At 45.6% G+C, this 23,917-nt stretch overlaps 1 protein-coding gene across 7 annotated transcripts in view; it reads left to right on the top strand.

Moving 5' to 3' along the window:
* Positions 1-23,917, top strand: part of GALNT1 (polypeptide N-acetylgalactosaminyltransferase 1) — a 145,139-nt gene that overhangs the window by 81,830 nt on the left and 39,392 nt on the right. For all 7 annotated transcript variants that reach the window (XR_008309566.1, XM_053259942.1, XM_053259941.1 and 4 more), the window contains 4 exons: positions 1,348-1,514; positions 5,251-5,458; positions 7,173-7,343; positions 18,876-18,993. Coding sequence is in view for 6 of the 7 variants with exons in the window: in XM_053259942.1 (XP_053115917.1) it covers positions 1,348-1,514; positions 5,251-5,458; positions 7,173-7,343; positions 18,876-18,993 (664 nt within the window). In the remaining variant the exon portion in view is untranslated. The remainder of the gene's footprint in view (positions 1-1,347; positions 1,515-5,250; positions 5,459-7,172; positions 7,344-18,875; positions 18,994-23,917) is intronic.

Genomic DNA, 23,917 nt, shown 5'->3' with positions numbered 1-23,917 from the left:
GCACTGATTTGCACTAAAGAGTTAAAACCTTATAACTAACTTGAGCAACACACAACAGACTTTCACAAAAGCGGGAAGGACAAATCATCTTCTTTTCGTTGAATTTTTAGATGCTTTTAATAAGACAAATTAAACCCAATCATACCTGATGACTAGACAAAACATTAGGGCCGTGCAAGGTCAGATTGGGGAAGTCAGAAATGATCCCACTATGGCCAAATGGGAGAGGATCGGAGGGAGTCCGATCACAATCTTGCACGGCCTATTTTGGATCAGACTTCTCCGACCTCATTTGGGCGAAGTCGGAGCTCTTTGGAGTTCCATGTGGTAGCGGAAGTACATCTCCCCCTACCAATTGCAGCTGGAACAAAAAAGGGCATTTCCTAATATCTCTCTGCCCATGCACCACGAGCACCACCTCTTCTTCTTCTTCTACTACTTAATAATAATAATAATAATAATAATAATAATTTTAAAGCTGTAATTTAACTGACAGTTTGAAAAAAAGTGGAAGATTTCTGGGTTTATTGCATCCTGAGATTTTTTTGTGTTACATCACTTCCCCTGCGATTCTTTGATGTTGCATTGTTTTCCTGTGGTTCACTGTATGTATTTTAAAAAATAATTTTAAAATAGCAGGTGGTTGGATTCCATTGCAATTAAATACATAGAATCTGACCATCCTTGCTTGCTTGCTTTGCCGATTTGCCGTTCCCTGCCAAGCTGCATTTGGGAAGGGTGTGCATATTAAATTTTCCGCCATAGAAATCTATGGGGATTTCCGCTGGGGAGAAGAATCAGACTGAGGATCAGACCAGCCCCGACACCAGTACTCTGAAGGGTCCAAAAGACCCACTCTCGACCTCTGGGATTCCAGATTAGATCAGACCTTATCCAGTCCAACTTTTGCAATTGTGCACAGCCCTACAAAACATGTAAATGGGGGGAAAGGCAATGGGAAACATTTTAATTGCTGCATTTTATTGGATTATGGCATGCAACATGAGATGATCCACGCCAACCTTCAGATAGTCTGGTCAAAGGGTCAAGCATTTAGTACACTAGAATTTTATAATAGCAGAATAATGATTGACCCATCCACCTTAATCATACAAGCATTACCATGTCTGTATTATGCAATAGGTGACAGAATAACAACCACACCATACTCCAGTACTTTTATCCTCCACCCATTTCTTTATACTATCAGCAAAAATGACAAGGTGTTTCTGGGGCGTTGGGGGTGGGGCGGAGTATTGCTTACCTGTAGATTTTGTATATTTACACTTGAATAACCTAGTACTGTGGAAATAACTTATGACGTGTGTTTTATCTGTATATTTTTAGGTGTAAGACAAAGGTGTATCCAGATAACCTTCCTACGACAAGTGTTGTCATTGTCTTTCACAATGAAGCTTGGAGTACTCTCTTGAGGACAGTTCATAGTGTCATAAACCGGTCACCGCAACATATGCTAGAAGAAATTATTCTGGTGGATGATTCTAGTGAAAGAGGTAAGAGTTTAGCATTGATTGTATTAAGAGCTCTGGCATATTGGGGTAGCCATAAGGCAGCTTCATACAAAAGGCCGTTTTCTACACTAATATTGCTTCCGTGCAGAAGAAACTCATATACTCTGACACATATGCCTTCTGACATGGATGCTAGAAAGAGGAATTACTTCTTATATGTAGGGATGTGCACGAACCTGTTCAGAGGCCCTTTTATGGGCCTCCGAACAGGTTCAAACACAGGGATGGTTTGAAGTTTGAAGGCCCTGGGGGTGGTGCTTTAAGGGTGGGGGAGGGCGCACTTCCCCCCCCCCCCGGGGCGTCATTTTTCTGTAAAAACCTTCGGGGCAGCAACACACCTCCCTTCCACTCCGTTGCCCTTCTTGGCCGGAAGTGGCCGGAACTACTGGGTGCATGTGTTCGTCATGTATGAGTGCACACGCACCCGGTACTTCCGGCTACTTCCAGCCAAGGAGGGCAATGGGGCAGCAGGGAGATATGCTGCCGCCCTGAAGGTTTTTACAAAAAAAATGACGCCGGTGGGGGGGAAAGCATCGGGAGGAGTAAGTGCATTCTCTCCCCACCCTTAAAGTGTCACCCCCGCTGCTTCCGAACTGCCCAGCCGCGGTTCCGTGCACATTCCTACTTATATGTGTCCATGAATTGTTTTTAAGTACTCTTTCATTTTGATGATCATGTTTAAGCAAGATGCCAGCTTGGGATCTTGTTGGGTGGTGTCTCAAGGCAGTGTAAGTCTTGATGTAGCCTCCTTGCAAGGCTGATGGTAGCTTAATAGATATATTTTTTATCATCTAGGTTTGTCTGTATTGGGGAACTCACTTGTACAGCTTTGCACATTCACTTTTTCTGAATTTAATGAACTCTTTGAAGCTTCTCTCTAGATACAGTCATTTGAACACACACAGATTGCATATATTGAAACATAAATTACTTCACATGTATTAAACTAAATCGAGCTTTGGGGGGTTACCATTAATGTTTAGATATTCATGAAATATGTCTGTCAAATCCCAAAATCAGACTTTATTTGGATTTTACAGTAGTTCTGATAACTACAGAAATATGCTCATAGTGGTTTAAGCAGAGGGTGGCTGGGTCCTAATGATCAAGTTGCAAAGCCACAAGTAACAATGATGTCATATGTTGCCAGGTAGACTAAAACTATTAAACTCCATAGATTCATTTAGGCCATGGATTCCTTTTATGTAAGTCATGGATTCATTTTATGCAGGTCACAGATTCATTTTATGTAAGTTTTTTTTCCCCAATCAGAAAGATGAGATATCCCTAAATGTTGCTGTTTTGTTTGATTGCTAACAAAATTAGGCAACAAATACTAGCTTCTGCATAGCTGGTTCAGGTTGAGCGGAAGGGGTTCGAATTAACTCTGTATAGTATAGGTAAATACTGCTAGGGATAGTTCCAGCTTTGCTATTCTATTATGTTTACTCACTTGTTTTCTTTTGTTTCACCTGTACTAGGCTGTTTGCTGGTCTGTAACTGTATCAATAAATATTGATTAATGATTAATTGATATTCAGTTCTGAGTCAGCATGTGAAGATAGCAGCCTAGAGAGTCTCTTGCTTGGGGCTCCTCTTTACCAATATCTTTCTGGGTGGTAAACGTGGTGGGGAGGGGACCAACTATGAACCAGTGGTTTCTGAGTAGTGTGGGTTCAGGCAAAGCATGCACCTCAGGGGGGACAGTACTTAGTATGGCAAGCCAACTTCAGATCTTGGTTATACATCTAAGTGTGACTCCCCGGATGAACCTCTTCCTTTTTACCCTCCTCCTGTGTGAGTTGCTGTTATAAAGGGTTCTCGTTGTTCAGTCTTTTTGTGGATGAGCTGTGTTTGGAAACATGATGTTCGGAAACAAGGAGCCAGCGTGATGTAGTGGTTAGAGTGCTGGACTAGGACTGGGGAGACCCGAGTTCAAATCCCCATTCAGCCATGATACTAGCTGGGTGACTCTGGGCCAGTCACTTCTCTCTCAGCCTAACCTACTTCACAGGGTTGTTGTGAGGAGAAACTCAAGTATGTAGTACACCGCTCTGGGCTCCTTGGAGGAAGAGCAGGATATAAATGTAATAATAATAATAATGATCCTCCTTTCTGAGGAGCTCTCAATATTGGGCACAAATGCATCACTGTCATTGCCTACTGATTCATTACCACCAATGGATTCCTCACTTGGAAAGGTTGAAGGACATCTGTAATGCCTCAGAAACTGGACGATTTCCCTTTTGTTGACATTTTGGACTGCAAAACAGAATAGAATTTCACTGATAGTCAAGTGACATAAGTGACTGGTAGCTCCTGTCAGTGGGCTTGTCACATATTATGGACTATTGAGGGAAGATAGATTTCATCTTTTGCTTTTTTTGCAGACTGGATTTAAAATATATGTATGTCTGTGAGTTATTTCACACATGTTTTTCTCCACTGAAACTGGGGAGCTAGGAGAGAGGGTAGCTTCTCTCAGACCTAATGACATGATTTGCCTGGAATACACTATCACTGCAAGGCTCAGGAGTACTCATAATAGTCTGCAGCCAATTAGTCCATTTCTTTGCTTTGGAGTACTGTGCCCATAGAGTAGGAACAGAAGTTGATAGCTATGGCCTGAATTTTCTCACACTGGCAGAGCATCAGAACTTCTCTTATGAGGAAGGAAGAGGGGGAGTGTTTGGAGTCTCCTGTGTTGCTCCAAAGAGGCTATGTGCAACAGGTTTTTAAAGCCTATTAGCCACCTTGGCCAATCCCCATAACATGCAGCCCCAAAAGCCCTTACAAGGCCTGGCATCCACAAAGCAACCTCTCAAATCGAACACTCCCTTAAGCCCCTTGCATGGTCCCAGCCTCGCAGCACATATTGCACCATGCCCCCAGACAGTGCCCCGACATCCCTGCAACCAAGCAGCACACACAACCAGGTAGAAGTAAAACCTGCTCTGTCCAAACAAACAACCACCCTGCACTTTTTTGCGCTCTGTCTAACCAAGGGAAGTGGAAAAATACCAGATAGATGTTGTTAATGATTGATCCATTAATGCCAGGCTTAAAGAAGCTCAGATGTTACTGCCTTTGTTCTGATTATTAAAATCCTTTCTTCTGTGAAGTCAGGTTCTTCTGAATGCTTTATTCATTCCAAATGCTAGATCATATATTCTGGCAGGAGCTGGTTTCGTCTGCCCAAACTAGATGTAGTGTCTCAGACTGTTGGTCAGACATAATTACCTTTCAAGGTAAATTGAGCTTGGAAGGGAAAACGGGATTTAATTTTCCAAAGAGAAACAAGACTCAGCTCTCCTATCCTGATTGCCTTAATGTGAGGCTGGTACAGAAACTACCCCACTGGAGGAAGTTCATGCTGTCTGAGGTGGTTTTCCTCACAACTGGTTTGACATGGGGCTAGGACAGGAATAAACTCACTGGAAGAAGGCCATGGAGTTTGGGGTGGTTTTCTGTTCTGTGTCATATTTTTTAAATTAATAATGGAAACAACATAACTGGTGTGGCCATACCTTTGGTTATATCATGTACAAAGTTCAGGTAGCAATGTGCTGGAAAGGCCGCGTGGAAATACATTGTTTTTCATGTTTACGCTATATTTTCAAACCCAGGGTTGGAATTTACCCCATGACTCAGCATAAGAACTAATTGTTTAAATACTTCATTCTTTTTACCTTTCATTTGCCTGTATTTCCCCCCTCAGATTTCTTGAAGAGACCCTTGGAGAACTATGTGAAAAAGTTACGAGTACCAGTTTATGTGATTCGAATGGAGCAGCGTTCTGGACTGATCAGAGCCAGATTGAAAGGGGCTGCTGTCTCTAAAGGCCAAGTCATTACTTTTTTAGATGCTCATTGTGAATGTACAGTAGGATGGCTTGAGCCTCTGTTAGCACGGATAAAAGCTGACAGGTGGTTATTTTATAAACATGTTAAAGGTTAATATTGACTAATTCAATTAACCTGTTTACATAAATCATAATTGTGATATCCTTGGAAGCAGTGGATAAACCTTGTAAATCCCTAGAATTTCAGAAATTTGTAGTAGAGGAGTGTTTACACAAGGAATAATCTCAACATAAAAATTAGAGTTTGGTCTTGTTCAAATGTGTTTATAAGTGTATGTTTAGATATGCAATTGGGAAGGCATTAATAAGACACTCTGAGTCTTCCACAACACTGATATTATTGAGCATTGCATTGCTTCTCACCTTCCAGGGACAACTTCCCCATGAGGCCAGATGAGGCAACTGCCTCAGATTCTTGCGTACTGGGGCAGCATGTGGACCCTCCCCCTATGGGGCGGCGAGTGCAGGCACCCTTCCCTGCCTTTCATCATCTCACCTCACCTACCTGCTGTCACTGTCCTTGTGTCATCTGCCTCTCCTCTACTACATCTTTGTCTTTTGTTATCTTGCACTTGCACATCCCATTCCTTGGTTTCTTTTGCCAGCTCAGGCACCACCTACTCCTCTTTCCCTTCACCATCAACCACCACTGCTAGGTGCAAATCAGAATTTTATTTGGAGTACATTACATTTGAGTGCAAACTAGTGAATCATAGAAGTATCTACTAAAGCTTCTCAACTATGTAGGAGAAATAACAGATTTGGCTGAAAAAGGACTATGTTTTAGTGTTTGATATGACATTGTTTAGTGTGTATTGAATATAGTCTCTTAGGCGTTACCACCTATCTATTATAGTAAGTTGAATTTTTATTGTAGTCCACATAGCTGGAATAGATTACTGTGCTTCCCATAAACTCCAAGTGAGGACCACTCTTTTTTTAAAAAAAGTTAATCTGTGGCATACAGTGGTCACAATCCAGTCAATGTTAAGCACTTTAAAGTCCCATTGCTTTTAGTAGGTTAACTCTTTTTAGTAGCTTAACTCTCCTATGGACCATAATGGGGCTTAAAACTGTTTAACTTGGCTAGATAATGGCTATCATATATCGTAGCTAAAACAATAGTTAAAGATACTGCCTTGGTATATGAGATCTAAGACTCACTTTTGAACAATTGCTATTTAGCTTTGCAATCTGTGTAACCAGAACTTTAAAAAATAGTTGTATACACTATTAACAGGGAAGAGGCAATCTGAGGCACACAAATAATAGATGGTGCTTTACATTTGTTTGGAACCTACAACCCAGCTTTTCCGCTTTTCACCTTAATAGAGCAATAGAATAGTTAAGTTCATGAGCCTTGAATTTGATCGAGTATGGCATACCATCTTAGAGGGACAAATGTGTGCACAATCCTCCTTGTGAATATATTTTAAGCTTGGAAGATAAAAGTGTATAAACTTAACAGCACAATCTTGTGCAACTTTTACAGAAGTAAGTCTCACTGGGTTCCCACAGGGAACCATCTTCTTTATTCTTTATTTTTCTATGTAAAATGCTTTGGGAACTTTGTTGAAAAGCAGTATATAAATAGTAGTAGTAGTCACAACAGCACTCAGAGCATGTTTCCTCACAGGAATGTTTGCATAGGATTGTAGTGTTAGTGAGATATGTGATACTAATAGCTACATGTGACAATGCTCTCCTGTTCTGTGCAATAAATAATACTTCACATTCTTGTATTTTCCCTCTAATAGTTTGTCACTTCTCTCCTTTAGGAGAACAGTAGTTTGTCCTATCATTGATGTAATCAGCGATGATACATTTGAATATATGGCAGGCTCTGATATGACTTACGGTGGATTCAACTGGAAGTTGAATTTCCGGTGGTATCCTGTTCCTCAGAGAGAAATGGATCGAAGGAAAGGTGACAGAACCCTTCCAGTCAGGTAAGGTAAACTGATTGTCGAAATTTGGGTATCCAGTTACATTTATCAGTGTATTGCTTCTATTTGAATATTAATGATGTCCTGGTTTCTTTGATTGATATTTAAATTGTAAGCCAATTTCTACATTAGACAGAACCATAGAACTGCAAGGGACTCTGATAAAAGTGATATATAATCAGTCATAATTAACTGGGTGTAATAGAATAAATTAAGGCACATTTTGGAAATCCCACTGAAGCAGGAAGATCTTGCAGATCTTTCTAAAAGTTTGCAGGATTGAAAAGCGGGGAGCCTCTTCCACATAGATTCAGTTTGTTATGTACTTCAGTGTACCTGTACTTCAGTGTGCTGCCTGTAAAATAGATCTGCCCCTTTAGTGTGCATATCTGCAGTTAGACATGGGAGGTCCATTTCACGTTAATATTTGGTTTAGCATTCCCTCTTATATGGATTTTGGGGGGGGTCTTTTCAGTTTAGCAGCAAAATGGAACCACCTGGAAATAAGGTAGTAGTTTCAACTTTCTCAGGACTTTAAGTATGCAGAAGTGTATTTGTCCCACATCTCCACCAAGTTTTTGAACCCCAGACATTCCAACAAGGACCTATATTCAGTGACTTTGAGGACCTATGGAATATTATCCATGTCATTTGGGAAGGGCAAAAATGGGAAATGGAGTGTGTCTGTGTGTCCCACTGAAACCCCAAACAGCTTATAATATCCTACAGGAGCAATGGGATTCCTTGAGGCTAAAACCTTTTCTCCCACTCTTTTTCTAGCCTAAACAGCCCCAAATTCATTAGCTTGATAACTTTAGATTTATTTATTTATTTATTTGAAACATTTAATATACCACTCACTCCGAAGACTCTGGGCGTTGTACAAAAACATGCAAAGCAAGACAGCATTAAAATTACATTCTAAATTAAAAACTAAAGTAACTAACAAAAAAGAAGAAAACCGAATAGGTAAACTACAAGGCAAAAACCTGGCAAATAAGAAAAGTCTTCAGTAGGGATTTAAAAATCAATAAGGAAGGAGCTAAACGAATCTGAAGGGAAAGGGAGTTCCAGAGAAGTGGGACAGCAACCAAAAAGGCCCTTTCATGGGTCCTAGCGCTCCGAAACCTTCGGAAATCAGGGACTGACAAAAGGGCCATCTGAGAAGATCTGACCGGACGGGGTGTAACTGGATGGGAGAGGCGGGTCTGTAGGTAGACAGGCGCCAAACCTCGCAAGGCTTTGAAGGTCGAAACCAGGACCTTAAATTCAACTCAGAAGCGAATAGGCAACCAGTGCAATGACTGCAGGAGAGGTGTTACCCTGTCATATTTTCTGGCACCCATAAGTAGGCGAGCCGCTGCATTCTGGACCCGTTGTGGCTTCCCGATCATCCTCAAAAGTTACCCTAGATAGAGAACGTTAAAATAATCTAAGTGGGAGATAACAAGGGCATGGGTCACTGTCATTAATGCCTGCCGATCAAGGTAAGGGCGTAATTGGCGAATCAGTTGAAGCTGGGCAAAAGCACTTCTGGCTGCAGCCTCCACCTGCTGTTCAAGCAGGAGGCGTGAGTCCAAAAGGACCCCCAAATCACGAACAAGCTCCTTCGGGGGCAGCACCACCCCATCTAAAACAAGGTTTACATCCAGCTGTTGGCCGGTACGAGGGCTGAGTAAAAGTAGTTGAGTCTTAGTGGGATTCAGTCTGAGCTTGTTTTGATTCATCCAGACCTTAACAGCTTCCAGGCATTGAATAAGCACAGAAACAGCATTCCCAGATTGATCTGGGATGGCAATATACAGCTGAGTATCATCAGCGTATTGATGAACTCTCACCCCAAACTGGCAAATGACCTGACCCAGTGGCTCCATATAGATGTTAAAAAGGACAGGGGCAAAAACTGAACCCTGGGGAACTCCATAAAGAAGTGGCCATGGGTCAGAGCATCTGTCCTCAATGCATACCAACTGGACATGCCCGCTAAGGTAAGAACGGAACCACTGTAAGACAGTGTCCCCAATACCCAACCCACGCAGGCGGTCAAGAAGGATAGCATGATCGGTAGTGTCAAAGCCGCTGAGAGATCTAAAAGGACCAAGAGAGGGACACTACCCTCATCAAGGTCCCGAAGAAGGTCATCTACCAGAGCGACCAGTGCTGTCTCCGTGCTATGCCGAGGCCTGAAACTGATAAGAGTTAAGATAACTAGTTTCTTCCAAGAACCCTCTCAAGCTGGGCACATACAACCTTCTCTAACACCTTTGCTTAAAAAGGGTGGTTGAAGATCAGTCTATAGTTGTCAAGGACCTCAGGGTCCAGGAAGGGTTTCTCCAAGTGAGGGCGAATTATCGTTATAGTTCTGCCATTTTTTGGCTCCAGATTTATTTATTTTTTAAAGATGGGGCAACCAGAACTACACATATTATTATAGTTGTAGTTCTACCATCAGTTTGTATAAGGGTATTATAATACTGACAGTTTAACTTCCGTCCCTTTCCGATTAATTCACCCTTTTCATAACTGCTGTACACTGAGTTAATGCTTGATTTATCTTTCCTAGTTAGTCAGTTGCCAGTTCAAAGCCAATCAGCATATATGAATTAGGATATTTTCCCCTAGTGTCCTGATTTTGCACTTAGAAAGAAGCCTTGATTTTCTGGACTGATTGGAGGGAAGGTCAGTCTGGATTAGGCAGGTGTCCGGAAAATCAAGGCAAAAAGCACACGGTCACACAAGTTGCTAAAATAAGTTGTTCACAACACAGAACACAAAGCTTTTTTGGAACGTAATGGACAACCAAAAAAGTGTGTGCACTACTACATAAAATGCTCTTTGGGACATGGCGGTGTGTGTGTGTGTGTGTGAGATCCGGCATGAGGTCGTACAGCATATGCCCCAGACAGCGGTCAAGAGTGGAATGAAGAGGCAAAATGGCCGAACTTCCGGTTCCATTAACATTGTCTGGGAAATCTGAAATCTTGAAATTCGAGGTTTCTCTGTATTTTAAACATTTCCCATTTTGCTTCCCAATTGCCCAGTATTATAGGGAGGTCATCCTCTCATGCTGGGTTATCAGCCTCTGCATGCTCCAAAGACAGGGCCAGTCACATTTCAGAAAGGCTAGTCCTCATAGCTAGGTGTCAGTCAAAGCCCAGTTCCAGTCCTGTCTTGCTCTGGTAGACAACATTTGAAATGAGCTCCTACTCTACTTGTGGGAAATCGTCTATAGATCGTCAGGCTAGTCCTTCTTTCTTTCCCCTTTTTTCTTTTCTTCTATGTGCAAGGGTGGGAAGGGAAAGCTTACCAATTGCCTTTTTTGAGTTTTAATTTGGGCACTTGGCTATCGTGGTCCCCCCCCCATTGTACTTTTCCTTGGTCTTCTTATTATGGAGGCTTCCCAAATGGGAGATGTTTTAGTGGGTTCCCTTTCTGAGGGTCCCACCTCTGAACCTTGGGGCAGAGACCCCCTGAAAAGACCACACTCGGCCCCTAAATGGCCATGTTTGGCTTCTCCTCCGTGTGAGCGCACCCTTTCTCAGCCTGTGTGGGCGGGTTCTTCAGTGCTGGTGGCTGTTCCTGGCTTTGCTGTGAAGCCGCACAAAAAGGCGGCAAAGAAAACAAAACACTTGAAGGAGACTGATGCTCTTCAGAAAAAGAAGAAATCTAAACTCTTCCCTTCGGGAGTTTGACTAAGTAAAAGAACCTTAATTCAGGCTGTATGAAAACAGCATGAGCCTTGTCATTCCCTCCCGATCCGCCCACCATTTTACCAGTCGATTAAGGGTCAGTCGCCATTTTGCCACCTTTTCCAGAAGCCCAACTGCGGGGGGGGGATGAGCCCCCACATTAAATACCAGATCAGGGGTCTAGCTTGCTAGCCCCGGACATGGTGGTGCCAGCAGCCGCTATTTTGCCTAATCTGCCTGCTCCTCAGGGGCAGTCCCTGCCACTAACTGACCCATCAGGGGGCCCAATCCAGCAATTGCAGATTATTCCTGCTCCAGGGAGCCTAATCCTGCCTTTGCCAGTGGTGCCTAATACAGATCCACCAGGAGCCCCTGCGCTGCTGGATAGTGGTGTGCATGGTTTGGTCCGGAGGCCATTGACAAGGCCTCCAGACTGGTCCGGAATCCCCGCGGTTCGGTTCGGAAGGGGGGAGTTTATCTTTAAGGGTGGTGGTAGTACTTCTCCCCCCCCCCCCCGCGGCTCTTCCCCCTCCGGCGCTGGCAGTTTCCAAAATGTTCTTGGGGTGGCAGAGTTCCTCCCTGCTGCCCCTGCCCCCGTTGTTGTCCTTGCTAGCGTAAAAGTAGACAGAGCTGGTGGCGCGCATGGGCAGCGGGGACGAGCGGTGGGGACGAGCGCGCGTGCCGCAAAGGGCGCATGCGCGCCACCAGCTCTGTCTACTTTTACACTAGCAAGGACGACGGGGGCAGGGGCGGCAGGGAGGAACTCTGCCGCCCCAAGAACGTTTTGGAAACCGCCAGCGCTGGAGGGGGAAGAGCGGCGGGGGGAGGTAAGTATTACCACCCCCCCTTAAAGAGAAACTCCCCCTGTGCCGGACCGTGGGAATTCCGGACCATGCACACCCCTACTGCTAGAAGCACCAAATAATCATCTGCAGGCACCTCCCATAGCAGTACCTAATCCTCCACAGGGACCAACCATACCCGTGGATGTGTCCATATGGTTACAATATTTTGTTGCCAGGCAATGTATGGCGGTCGTGTCTCCCCAACTGTTCCTGCACCTGTACCTCCAGTTTTGGCCGGGCCCTCTGCTCCCCACCCCGCGTCTGCCTGTTTGTCCTTCTGCCCTTGTACCTCTTACCAAGCTCCCCCAGAAGTCCTGCCCGTCCATCTTTTTCTTCTTCCCCTGACATCAGTCATCCTGTTGAGGAAAGTGGGAGATTCGTTTCCAGACACAGGATACATGCCCTGTGTGCTGCATCACCCTCCTCTCCATCCTCCTCCTCTCCATCCTCCTCCTCAGAGGCCTGAGTATCCAAGAGTCCTCAAGGCCTGGGTATCCATACTGTCCCTATCCCGCGCCTCCTTCTTCATTACCTGGGCCAGTTCTACCAGGTCCAGCCCCTTTTGCTTCAGTTCAGCCTATACCTCCCATAGGCATTCCAATGCCTCATTCAGTCTCTGCTTCTTCATATCCTCAGTTCTCAGTCTGGTAAAGAGGAAGGGGGACTCTCAGATGAACAAGCAATCCCTGAGTTGCTGAATTCCTCTCGCTGATTTCTGATGGCTGATTTTGAGATTCTGTTAGCAAAGGCAAAGAGGGCTATCAAGGATGTGTCTAAGGAGTTTAGTCCACAAGCTTCTTCAAGTTTAGACAGAGAGATTTTTCTGACGGCAGCGGCAGCGGCTGCTGCTGTGCCCTTTCCTGCCCTCTTCAGGGATATTGGGATGCCCTGGTTTCATCCAAACCAGCTTTGTCTCTTCAAAGGAAATTGTATAATCTACTTGTTGATATTATGTCTCTTTTAGCAGTTCCTCTAGTAGATGCGACTGTGGCTCATCTTGTGTTGCGGGCCTTAATGAACAAAGAAGGGGATGAACAGCTCAAGGCTACTAAGGACAAATAGGTGGACCATCTTCTCAGGAAGGTCCATGATGCTTCCGCTGCAGTGCTGTTACAAATTCAATTTTCGCCAGGGCTTCTGTTCTTTGGGGCAAGGAGCTAGTGCAGTATGTCCCTCCTGTAAACATCAGACTGCACCAGGGCATTAATAAATTAGCCAAGGCCGCCCACCTTGATGGCAAACTCAAGCTTGGATTGCTTACAGCATGCTTACTGAGCTACGATGTTCAGAGTGGCTGTGTGCAGGGGGCTTTGGTTAAAAAATTGGCACATAGATTCCAAATCTAAACTTATACTGGCAGTTGCACCTTTTCTGGGAGCTATGCTGTTTGGGGAATCCTTAGAACATGTTCTGGTAGAGATTAAGGACAAGAAAAAAGCAATGCCCTCGGGGCATAAAGATTTTTGCAGGCCATTTAGAGGGGCTTCTGCCTATTTGTCTTCCTTTCGTCCCTACAGAGCCTTCAATCGAGCTTCAGGAAATTAGTTTAGGGACAACCATTTCAGAGACAGTCATCTGGTTACCTTCAAGCCTTCCTGGTGTCAATCCTGGAATAATAATAATAATAGTAATTGTAATTGTTATTATTTATTCGATTTCTATACCACCCTTCCAAAAATGGCTCATGGCGGTTTACACAGAGAAATAACAAATAAATAAGATGGAGCCCTGTCCGCAAAGGGCTCACAATCTAAAAGAAACATAAGATAGACAGCAACGACAGTCTCTGGAGGTACAGTGCTGGGAGTAGATAGGGCCAGTTACTCTCCCCTTGCTAAATAAAGAGAATCACCACATTAAAAGGTGCTTCTTTGCCAAATTAACAGTTGTCGTTCAGAGACAATTGACTGGCTACCTTCAAGCCTTCCTGGTGTCAATCCTGGAATGCGCAGGGCAGAGGTGCCTCCAGAAACCAGCAAGGCCAACAATTCACAACCATGCAGCCAAACCGTATACAGCCAAACTGTAAGCAATGACTCTGTTTCAGTTTGGGGCAGGCTTCTCCATTTTTCAGTATCTAGGGTCAGCAGCACAAATGACTTCTGGATTCTGGAAAGTGGTGTGAAACGAGTATTCCATAGACTTCGTATCTCCTCTCCCCAATTTTTATTTGTCCACTCCCGTGTCAAGGGATTGTAAGAAGAGGGAACTAATGAATCAGGCCATTCAACATCTTGTAGAAATTCAGGCAATAGAGCCAGTTCCCTCAACGAGATTATGTCAAAGCGTCTATTCTTTTCTGTTTTTGGTGCCCAAGAAGGATGGTTCTTGGCGGGCAATTTTGGACCTGAAGCATCCCAACCACTACGTATGGAAAAGGACATTCCTGATGGATTCCCTAAAATCAGTTGAGGCAGTCCAAACCAAGGATGTTCGTGCCTCTATCAACCTCTTAGAGGCCTATCTTCATATACACATTCATCCTTTCTTTCACAGATTCCTGAGGTTTGCCTACAATCAAAACCACTTCCAGTACAGAGCCATGCCCTTTGGTCTCTTGTTGGCACCTCACATTTTTACCAAGTTGATGGTGGCTCTGATTGCCCATGTCCAACTCCAGGGCATTCATGCCTACCCATTTTTGGACGATCTCCTGATTCGTTCGCCAATGAAGTCTCAAGCCTTCAGAAATGTCCAGGAGACTGTCCACCTTATTCAGGATCACGGTTTCATGATCAACTTTCAAAAGAATCATCTGCAGCCATCACAATGTCTGCAACACATTTCCATTAAAAAAGAATGAAAACTGGGGATCCATGTTAGGTTTAGGATAGGCCAACTTTGAATCCCTATTATTTCCTATGGTGGAAATATACAAAATCAGTAAAAACTAAAATATACATATTAAAAATCAACCAAGTGCCCCATTGCCTTGAAATTTGGGTGGTAGGTGGAATCCATGGGGACCTACCCACAACCCAGATGTGGTGCCCCTAGGACCTTTATAAGGGATATGAATCGATTTGAATAGAATCAAATCCAAATTGAATCTGGGGTGATTCAGGGGGGGCAGATTTGGACACAAAGATGGGGTGATTCGATTCGGGCACAAATCAAATAAAAAGAATTGATTTGCGCACATCCCTAGTTGTCACCACCAATGTGAATCTCTTGGGATGGGGTGAATCCAAAACATTGCCAGGGTCAATACACTCAGGGAAAATGGGAATAAGCCAAATTCAGACACAACATCAGTTGGCTAGAGCTGAGGGCTGTGTGTTTGGCTCTTCTACATTTCCAAGCCCTGTTTCTGGACTCTCATGTATTTATCCGTATCGACAACATGATGACAAAGTCTCACAACAGCTAGAGCAGCAGAAGGACCCAGTCTCTCATGAGGGCGTTCAACCTCCTGTTTGCCTGGGTGGAACTCCACCTCCATTCCATCACAGCAGAACACCTCTGTGGAGGCCTGCAGGCTGACTGGCTCAGCCACCAGACAATCGATGCTGCAGACTGGACTCTCCGTCCAGAGGTTTTTGTGGAAATGATGGCTGTGGTCGGGAGACAAATCCTGGACCCATTTGTGTTGCTGCGCAGTGCTCAGCTGCCAAGCCACTACACCAGGCACCATTGTCATCAGGTGGAGCAAACTGATGTACCCTCACCTCGCCTTGGCCACGTGGTCTTCTATACGCCTTTCCGCCAGTTGCAGTCATCCGCAGGGTCATAAGGAAGTTCCTCCCCGAAAGGGCAGAGTTGATTCTAGAAGCACTATTGGATCTACTAGCACTACCTGTCCAACCACCATGCCAATTACTTTTCTGAGAAGATCCACTATCTCAGGGTTTCTCCTACATCCAGACCCAGAATGGTTATATTTTCATGCGTGGAGATTAAGCGCAAACAATTAGCTGACATTGGGTATTTGATTCAGGTTCAGAATACCATCCTGGCCTCTAGGTGAGTCTTGACTGCTCACATCTACCAAACATCCTGGGCAGCATTCTCCTGCTGGAGCCGCAGACACCATGTTCAGCCATCCAGGGCAGGAGTCCCAGAGGTTTTGTCGTTTCTCCAGTCCGGGTTGGATATGGGCCTCTGTCCCAGCACCTTAAAGCATGAAACATCCACCCTATCTTCTGTTCTGGACATTTTGGTGCTGGAATCGGCCAATCTTCATCCTAACATTTGTTGATTTTTAAGAGAGGCTTCTAACATTGCTGCTACTCCAGTTTATAGGTTTCCTTCCTGGGACCTAAACAAGATTCTAAGTGTTCTCACTCTGGCTCCATTTGAGCCACTACACACTATGTCTAAAGTTACTTTCCTTTGTGGTTCTATTCTGATGGCTATAACCTCAGCCAGGAAAGTTTCAGAACTAGTGGCCATATCTGTCTGCAACGAACTCTGTGGCATTCAGCATGACTCTGTGGTTCTCAAATTGGACCCCACCTTTGTCCCGAAGGTTAATTCTGCATTTCATAGGGCTCAGGAGATGGTGCTTCCCTCTTTCTGTCCATCTCCGACTCCCCCAAAGAAAAAGGCGTGGCACACTCTGGATGTATGCAGGGCCATACGCATTTATATTGAGCACCAAGCCTTTTTGTCATTTGGACTCACTGTTTGTGTCTTTCCAGCCTTCTTCCTTAGGAGCCAGGGCCTCTAAGGTCATGTTGGCCCGTTGGATCAGGGCCATTGCCTTGGCCTATGAATCTTTGCACCTTCCTATCCCTTTGGGTATCATGGTTCACTTTACCAGGAGTGCGTCTACCTTGGTGGCATTCTTGGCCAATGCCCCTCTTTCAGAGATCTGCAAGGCAGCAACCTGGGCTTCTATCACCCTGTTAATTAAACATAATAATATCCCTTCTTCTGATGTGGCCCAGGCAGCCCTTGGCCATGTCATTCTACAGCCATCTGCTTCCTTCCCACTTGTTGCAGCCTGGGTATGTCCCAGCATGAGAGGATGACCTCCCTATAACCTGGAAAAAGAAACATTGGACTTCCCGTGAAGGGTTCTTTTTTCAGGTATAGGGAGGTCATCCAACCCATCCACGGATGGCGCATAGGTTGCCAGTTTGGGGAGGTGGGAACAACTTCCAGGATTTTCTAGTTCACTGTATAACTTTTCTGGATTTTTTGGACACTTCTCTTGTTACCTGTTATTGTTGGTTGGTTTTGACTAATCTCCTTTCTAAGGCTTCCTTCTCATGACGGTCCCGGAACTGGGGCTTTGACTGACACCTAGCTAAGGGGACTAGACTGCCTGAAATCTGATTGGCCCTGTCTTTGGAGCATGCAGAGGCTGATAACACAGCATGAGAGGATGACCTCCCTAGGCAATTTCTGTCTAGTCTCCAGACCGGAAGCCAGACTGGAAAGGATTTAAGTAATCAGATTCACCTAGAGCTTCCTGGAGCTGAGATTCCACCATGCATACCTTGCCCAAGAACAGGAGACTGGAAACTGGTTGAAAGTTACTTAAATTGACTAGGTCCAGGTTTTTATGAGGGCTTTTTTAGGAGAAGCCTAATGAATGCCTCCTTCAGTTGGCAAGGGGCACCACCCCAGGGAGGCATTTACCAACCCAACAGCCACAAACCCAGGGATTCTCTGGCCGTCTTCACTAACCACCAACCAAGTACACTTGTGGTAGGCCTTAGCCTTCCAAACAGCAGTGTCCACCTCCTCAGGCAACAAAGTCCAAAAAGGATCCAATTAAGTAAGACCAGACAGTGCATTGATAGCATTCAGTTTCTGTTTCTGCAAAAATCCTAGCATCCAAGTCAGCATGAATGTGAACAGTTTTATCCACAAAATATACTGCAAATTGGTCACAGCAGACTGTCTAAGGTTCAGTTAGATGGTCTTTGGGGACTTCATTTAGAAGCCCCAAAACCACCTGAAAAAGCTCCACTAGAGTGGATGCAGTGGTGGCGGAGCAGTAAGATTTCTTCTCTACCACGACTGCCACAGAATAGGCCCTCATATGGGCTCTAGCTTTTTTTCCCCTTATCCAGCCAGGATTCTGCAACCTTTCAGTAGCAGTGTGTCAAGTCTTCAGGAGCAGCATTCCCTGTAACAGGGATTCTTCTCCCATGAACCCTAGCCAAAGGCCATTGTAACTGGGGATGCTGGGAGCTTTAGTCAACAACATTTGGGAATTCCTATTATAGGGAACACTGTTCAGGTGTGCACCTGCTCTCTACGCCCCCTGTGCCAGCCAGACCATGATGCTGCGCCCCCCATCCAGTCCGTCACATGCCCACATTACTAGCCACACATCCAGCTGCCAGACTGGAAGCCGCATGCTGATAGCTGCTTCTCTTCATCCCAGCAGTGTTCAGCACGGTTCTCCGGGTCTCATTAAGCATCGCCAGCTGGTCTGTCTCTCTCCTTCAGCAAAATTTTGTGCTTAGTCTCTTCCATTTTGAGAGCAGAGAAAGCACAGAAGTTAGTTGCCCGAGAGGAGAGAGAGTGCACGTGTGACTAGTCGCTATGATGCCCACTGCCTGCTTCTGGCTGGCATGTCACATAGCAGGCAGCAGACATCCAGGATCAGTGGTGGTGGTTGTACTGGCTGTCTCTCTCACACTTGTGCATTCACTTTCAGAGCATGTGCATTCAACAGAGAGAGCCAGCCAATTAGCACAACCAGGAGACCTCCACCACTGGGCGTCCTCTGCCTGATACAGAAAGCAGCCACACACCTGTTGGAGGCAGACAGCGAGCATTGTAGTGGCCGGTCTTCTTAGCAGTGTGAGTGCTGCTCAGATCATTTTGCATTCTGCTTTTGACACCCACAACATAGGTTGCTGACCTCTGCTTTAGGCAATATGACTTTTGGGGTCTTTGGCGCACATCAATGTCATTAAAAATCCTATGTGAGAAGCCAAATTTGGAAGAATAAAACTTTTTGGGGATTATTGGTGGCCACTTAGGGAGGTTGCATTTACAACATTTAGCTTTTAAATTAAAAACTTTTTTCTTTCTTTCAGGACACCTACAATGGCAGGAGGCCTTTTTTCCATAGACAGGGACTATTTTCAAGAAATTGGGACATATGATGCCGGAATGGATATATGGGGAGGAGAAAACCTAGAGATCTCATTCAGGGTCAGTAAGTTTCTTTAATTCCATGTATTACTGCTTATTTTACAGTAGATACACCTCCAGCACAGACCTCTGTGTAATGTCACTGGAAAACAGATTAAAATGTATGTTAAACAGTAAAAGGGATCCTTCAAACCACTAATTTTTTTTAAAAAGTTTGATATTGGTAGCCGAGCGAAAGAGGGTAAGTGATTGCCATAGCACTCTGGAGCATCAGCCCCAAACACATTTATTTTATTTATTTTAAGTGTTACATTTATATACCACCTTTCATTAAAACAATCCCAAGGCACATGCCACACACCTCTTGGAATGAAAGCTCCTTGGATCTGCTGACATCCCAGTGTCTGTGTGAATAGTTGATTGAGCCACAATTAATCCCAGATTAACCCATCATGTCACTTCATTGACCAGTATACATAATCTAATGGCCACAGATTGCATGGATTTGACATAGCTTCTAAATTGCAAGCTTGCACTGCTTTGTGCTCAACCCCTCTGTGATAGTATTGGAAAATACTTGATATTTTATTTTATTATTATTAGATCTATACCCAGCCTTTTGAGCAAAAGATTTTCAAGGCAGCCTACAACATACTGTACTAATGTAAAACACACATGTATGCATATAACTCACTTTACTGTAGTCCTGTGACAGAGGCCACAGTTCTGTGTGGCAGAGTGTCTTTCCCTGAAACACACTCTGAGAGTGTGCCAGAGTCCTGTAGCAGAGTGTTTCCCTTCATATCTGCAATCCCCAGACAACTGGCAACTGGAGCACCTCAATGTTGTTTCTAGCTTGGAGATGGGAAGCAAGCTCCCTGCAGCTTCTGCTACTTAGGTTGATGGCAGGGACTGATTTTTCTTCTTGTCAAGAGATTCTTCTTTGAGGCAGGAGTGCAACCTCTGAGAGAGGCAAGAGTGCACTGTTCTTGCTTCAAGTGAAGTAGTCTTGCTGCTTCTTCGATGTGGTCTGTGCTCTTACACAAATGGGCGTTGTGCCTGTGCAGAGACCTTGTCTGAGTTATTCCAGGCAAATTTCTTTCCAAATAGACGGTAGTTCCTCCCCCTTCCGGTGATGTCATGGCCTCCCTCCTTCAGTCTTTTTTCGTCCGCCGACAGAGACACTTGGATTGTGAGTTGCTCTAAGCTGTGAAGTTGCTCCCCCGCCTTCCCTTCTTTCCCAGCTGCCCTGTGCAGGGGCCGGCATTTTTTCATTCCTTTTCATTCCTTTTCAATCCTTTTAAAATTCCTTATAGCCAGCAAGACAACTTTCAAGCGTTGCATCCTCTGTAGGGCCAAACTCCCATCTACCAACCAGCACAGCCTCTGCCTGTTTTTCCTTGGCGAGGCCCACAAGGTCAAAACTTGCACATACTGCACCAAATTGACGAAGCAGGGACAAAAGAACTGAGCCTCCCGCCTGAGATCTTGGCTCTGGGAATGAGCCCTTCTATCTTCGGAGGCAGCTTCTGCCCAAACCATGCAGGCCACTCCAATCTTGGCTAGGCCTTCCTCTGCCTCACAGCCCCATCCTTCAGCCACTACCGGCTCAGTCAGTGTGCCCGCCTCCTTGAGGCCTTCAGAACCTACGGCTCCCACAGCAACAGAGTCTGTGTCCTCTGCTACAATGGCTTCCCCATGCATGGCCCTGTCCTCATGCTCGAATGCCTCCACCGTTTCCACTAAACACAAAAAGAAGAAAAAAGAGGCAGCTCTACCACCTTCCAAACCTCTCAAGCACTTCGCAACCTCCTCAGAGGCTCCTGCCCCTCTCAGTCCCAAGGAAAAATGCAGGCTCTCTCATTACCAGGAAGCGCCTATTCAACAACGCTCAGCTGTTAGACCCCTCGAGCACCAGGGCCTCGATACCGAGGAGCCCCTTGATACTGAGGAGAACCCTTCAATGCTGAGAAGCTGCTCAGTACCGAATTGCTGCTTGATATCGACCTCAGTAGCAAAGATCAATTTCTTGATCAAGAGGAGGATTTCGATCCAGAAAGCCAGTCAGACCTTGAAACTGTTCCACAGGATCTAGATTATGTTGACTGCCCAGTGGAAGAAGGGGATTTGGAGGCACAATTTGAGACACTTTTTCCTATCTGTCCTCACCCAAGCTCCTCATAAGCCTATACTGCCCATAAACTGCACGAGGACTTTTGCCATATTGACCTTTACTATGCCAATTGAGACAAACGCCTGGCTTATAGGTTGTCCTATAACACCATGACCTCATACCCTAGGGACCTCAACCCTTACGATACCTCTCAGTGTCACTACACCCACACCAAATGGCCTACTGGCCTTCATGACCCCAGCGAGACCACCGGGAGGGACTACAGTAAACCCTACACAGATCACTCCCGCTCTCCACAACTTATCATCTCAGCCCCTCTCCCCCTCGCCTGGCTAAGCAACCTATGCCACCACCATGCTCTGTCTCTCGGCAGCCCCAGCGCCAACTGAAACCTACGTCTACAGCCACGGCCGCAAGACCACCCATGTCTTCCAACACCTGGAACAAGGACCCCCTGCAACCCTGTTCCACTCAACAAGCCACTAAGGCCACTGATCTGACCCCGCCACAGCTGGACATGCTGGACGCTCAACCCCCTCAAAGAGCTGAGGACACCTCAGGTCAAGAAACTGATGAAGATGGGGATGCCCAGTCCTTCATTTCTGCGGCCACATCCTTAGCCTCTTCCCTCATCGACTTCATAACTGACTCAAAACCAGGTTCACCTTCAGAGGACTACAAGATCTATGCAGAATACATATCTCTCATGGCCGCTTCCTTGGGCATACCCTTGACCCAACAGGGTAAGGTGGAACCAGACTCATTATTTGGCCTGATAGAAGCAGATACGAGAGCCCTTGCTTCGCTTCCTTTGAATGCAGCCCTCATGGATATTGCCAAGGCCTGTTGGGCACAGCTATCTTCACCACCCAACCTATGAAGTGCTTGGAATCCTTCTACAGTGTTCACATGGAGGAGGACCAAGTGGGAAGCTTCCTACAGTGTCATCCCATGCCAAACTCAGCAGTAGTGGAGTCTTCCATATCTAAGATCAGGGCTCTCTCCACCTCTGCTCCTCCAGGTAGGGAGAGCAGGAAATTGGATACTTTTGTCAGATGCCTCTATTCCATCACTGCTCTACACTTCAAATTAGCCAACTATCAGGCCTGTAACACCCGCTGCAATCATTTCCTCTGGGAGTGCCTAGCCCCCTTCTTAGATCACCTACCTCCAGACAAAAAGGACCCAGGTAAAGCATTCTTTAAGGAGACAGCACAGTTAGTCAAGCAGGAGCTGTACTCCACCATAAATTCAGCAGAATGAGCCGCCAAGGTCATGGCCACCTCAATAGCAGTCAGTCGCCATACATGGTTGCATTCTTCTGGCCTTGCTGATGAGGCTCGATCCCCTATCGAAGATTTCCCCTTCGATGGCAACGCCCTATTTGGAGAAAAGACAGACGAAACACTTCTATAGGTCCAACGTCTTTGCAACATGGCTTTCTGCATGAGCTACCAGCCGTCCACACCTAGATAGCGGAAGCCAACCAGATGGACACATATCCAGCTCAGAGGTCCTCTACCGAATACACTAAGGTGACCACTCCTTTCACATTCCAAAGTTTCAACCCTATGGAAAGCATTCTTCACACAACATGCAATGCACACCACTCAACCAACCCAGGCAACCTGATGCCTTTCCCCAAAAACAGTGACTCCCCAGGCCAGTGCCAGTGAGGGAACCTGTCTGTCTCCTACCTTTTGGCATGGGAGGCCATCACATCAGACTCGTGGGTCTTCACAGTCACAAAAATTGGGTACGAGCTGCAGTTTTCATCTATACCCCCATTCAATCCTCCGGAGCTACCCCCACCCTACTGGCGGAGGTGACTTCACTGTGTGACAAACAAGCCATAGAACTAGTTTGCAATTCCTCATCAAAAGGGTTCCACTCGCCATACTTCACCGTTCTCGAATACAACAGAGGCCTCCTTCCCATTCTAGATCTACAACAACTCATAGATGAAGGTGATTCATCTCCCACAAATGCTTTCAAATGATAATCATCACAACTATCCTCACTCTCCTACAAAGAGACACTTGGTTCATCTCGCTAGACCTCAAAGATGTGTACTACCATATCACCATCTTTCCTCAGCACTGTCGCTTTCTGCACTTCAAGATCGGGAACAACACCTACCAGTTCAGAGCTCTTCCCTTTGGCCTAGCATCGGCCCCAAGAGTATATACCAAATGCATGGTAGCAGTGGTAGCCTTCCTTCAGGGACAGGGCATCCAGATCTTCCCATTTCTAGACGACTGGCTTTTGGTGACAGATATATCCCAAGACATCCTCCATGCCCTTGCCACCACAACCAGCCTCCTGAGTGACCTAGGCCTCCAAATCAACTACGAAAAATCCAAACTGGTACCCACAAGATGCATAGAGTTCCTAGGTCTCCTGTTCGACTCTACACAGGCCATGCTGTATCTACCAGAATGCAGTTGAATCACTTCTAGTTCTGGTGACCCACGTACTCCATCGCCATAATCACAGAGCCCAAGTCATCCAGCAACTGTTAGGCTACACGGCCTTTACGACACACGTTCTCCAACACACCCGCTTTCATTCCAGGATCCTTCAAGGCTGGTTCCTGCACAACTAACCCCCACATATCCTGGTGGCTTACAGTACCTACCGTGGTCCGTCAGTCTCTCCTTTGATGGACAGATGTCTCCAACCTCTCCATGGGTGCCCCGTTTCATCCTCTGTAGCCACGTCATGTCCCACAGATGCCTCAGAGACCGGCTGGGGGCCCCACACCTGCAGTCTTTCCATTCAAGGCCTCTGGAATACAGAAGAACGCACCCACCACTCCTGCACCATTCAGTAGTGACCATACAGACCAAC

The sequence above is a fragment of the Hemicordylus capensis genome, chromosome 6 (genome assembly GCF_027244095.1).
Source record: "Hemicordylus capensis ecotype Gifberg chromosome 6, rHemCap1.1.pri, whole genome shotgun sequence".
In the NCBI taxonomy this organism is placed as follows: Eukaryota; Metazoa; Chordata; class Lepidosauria; order Squamata; family Cordylidae; genus Hemicordylus; species Hemicordylus capensis.
The sequence above is the reverse complement of the archived record's forward strand: the minus strand, read 5'-3'. Positions and strand labels throughout refer to the sequence as shown.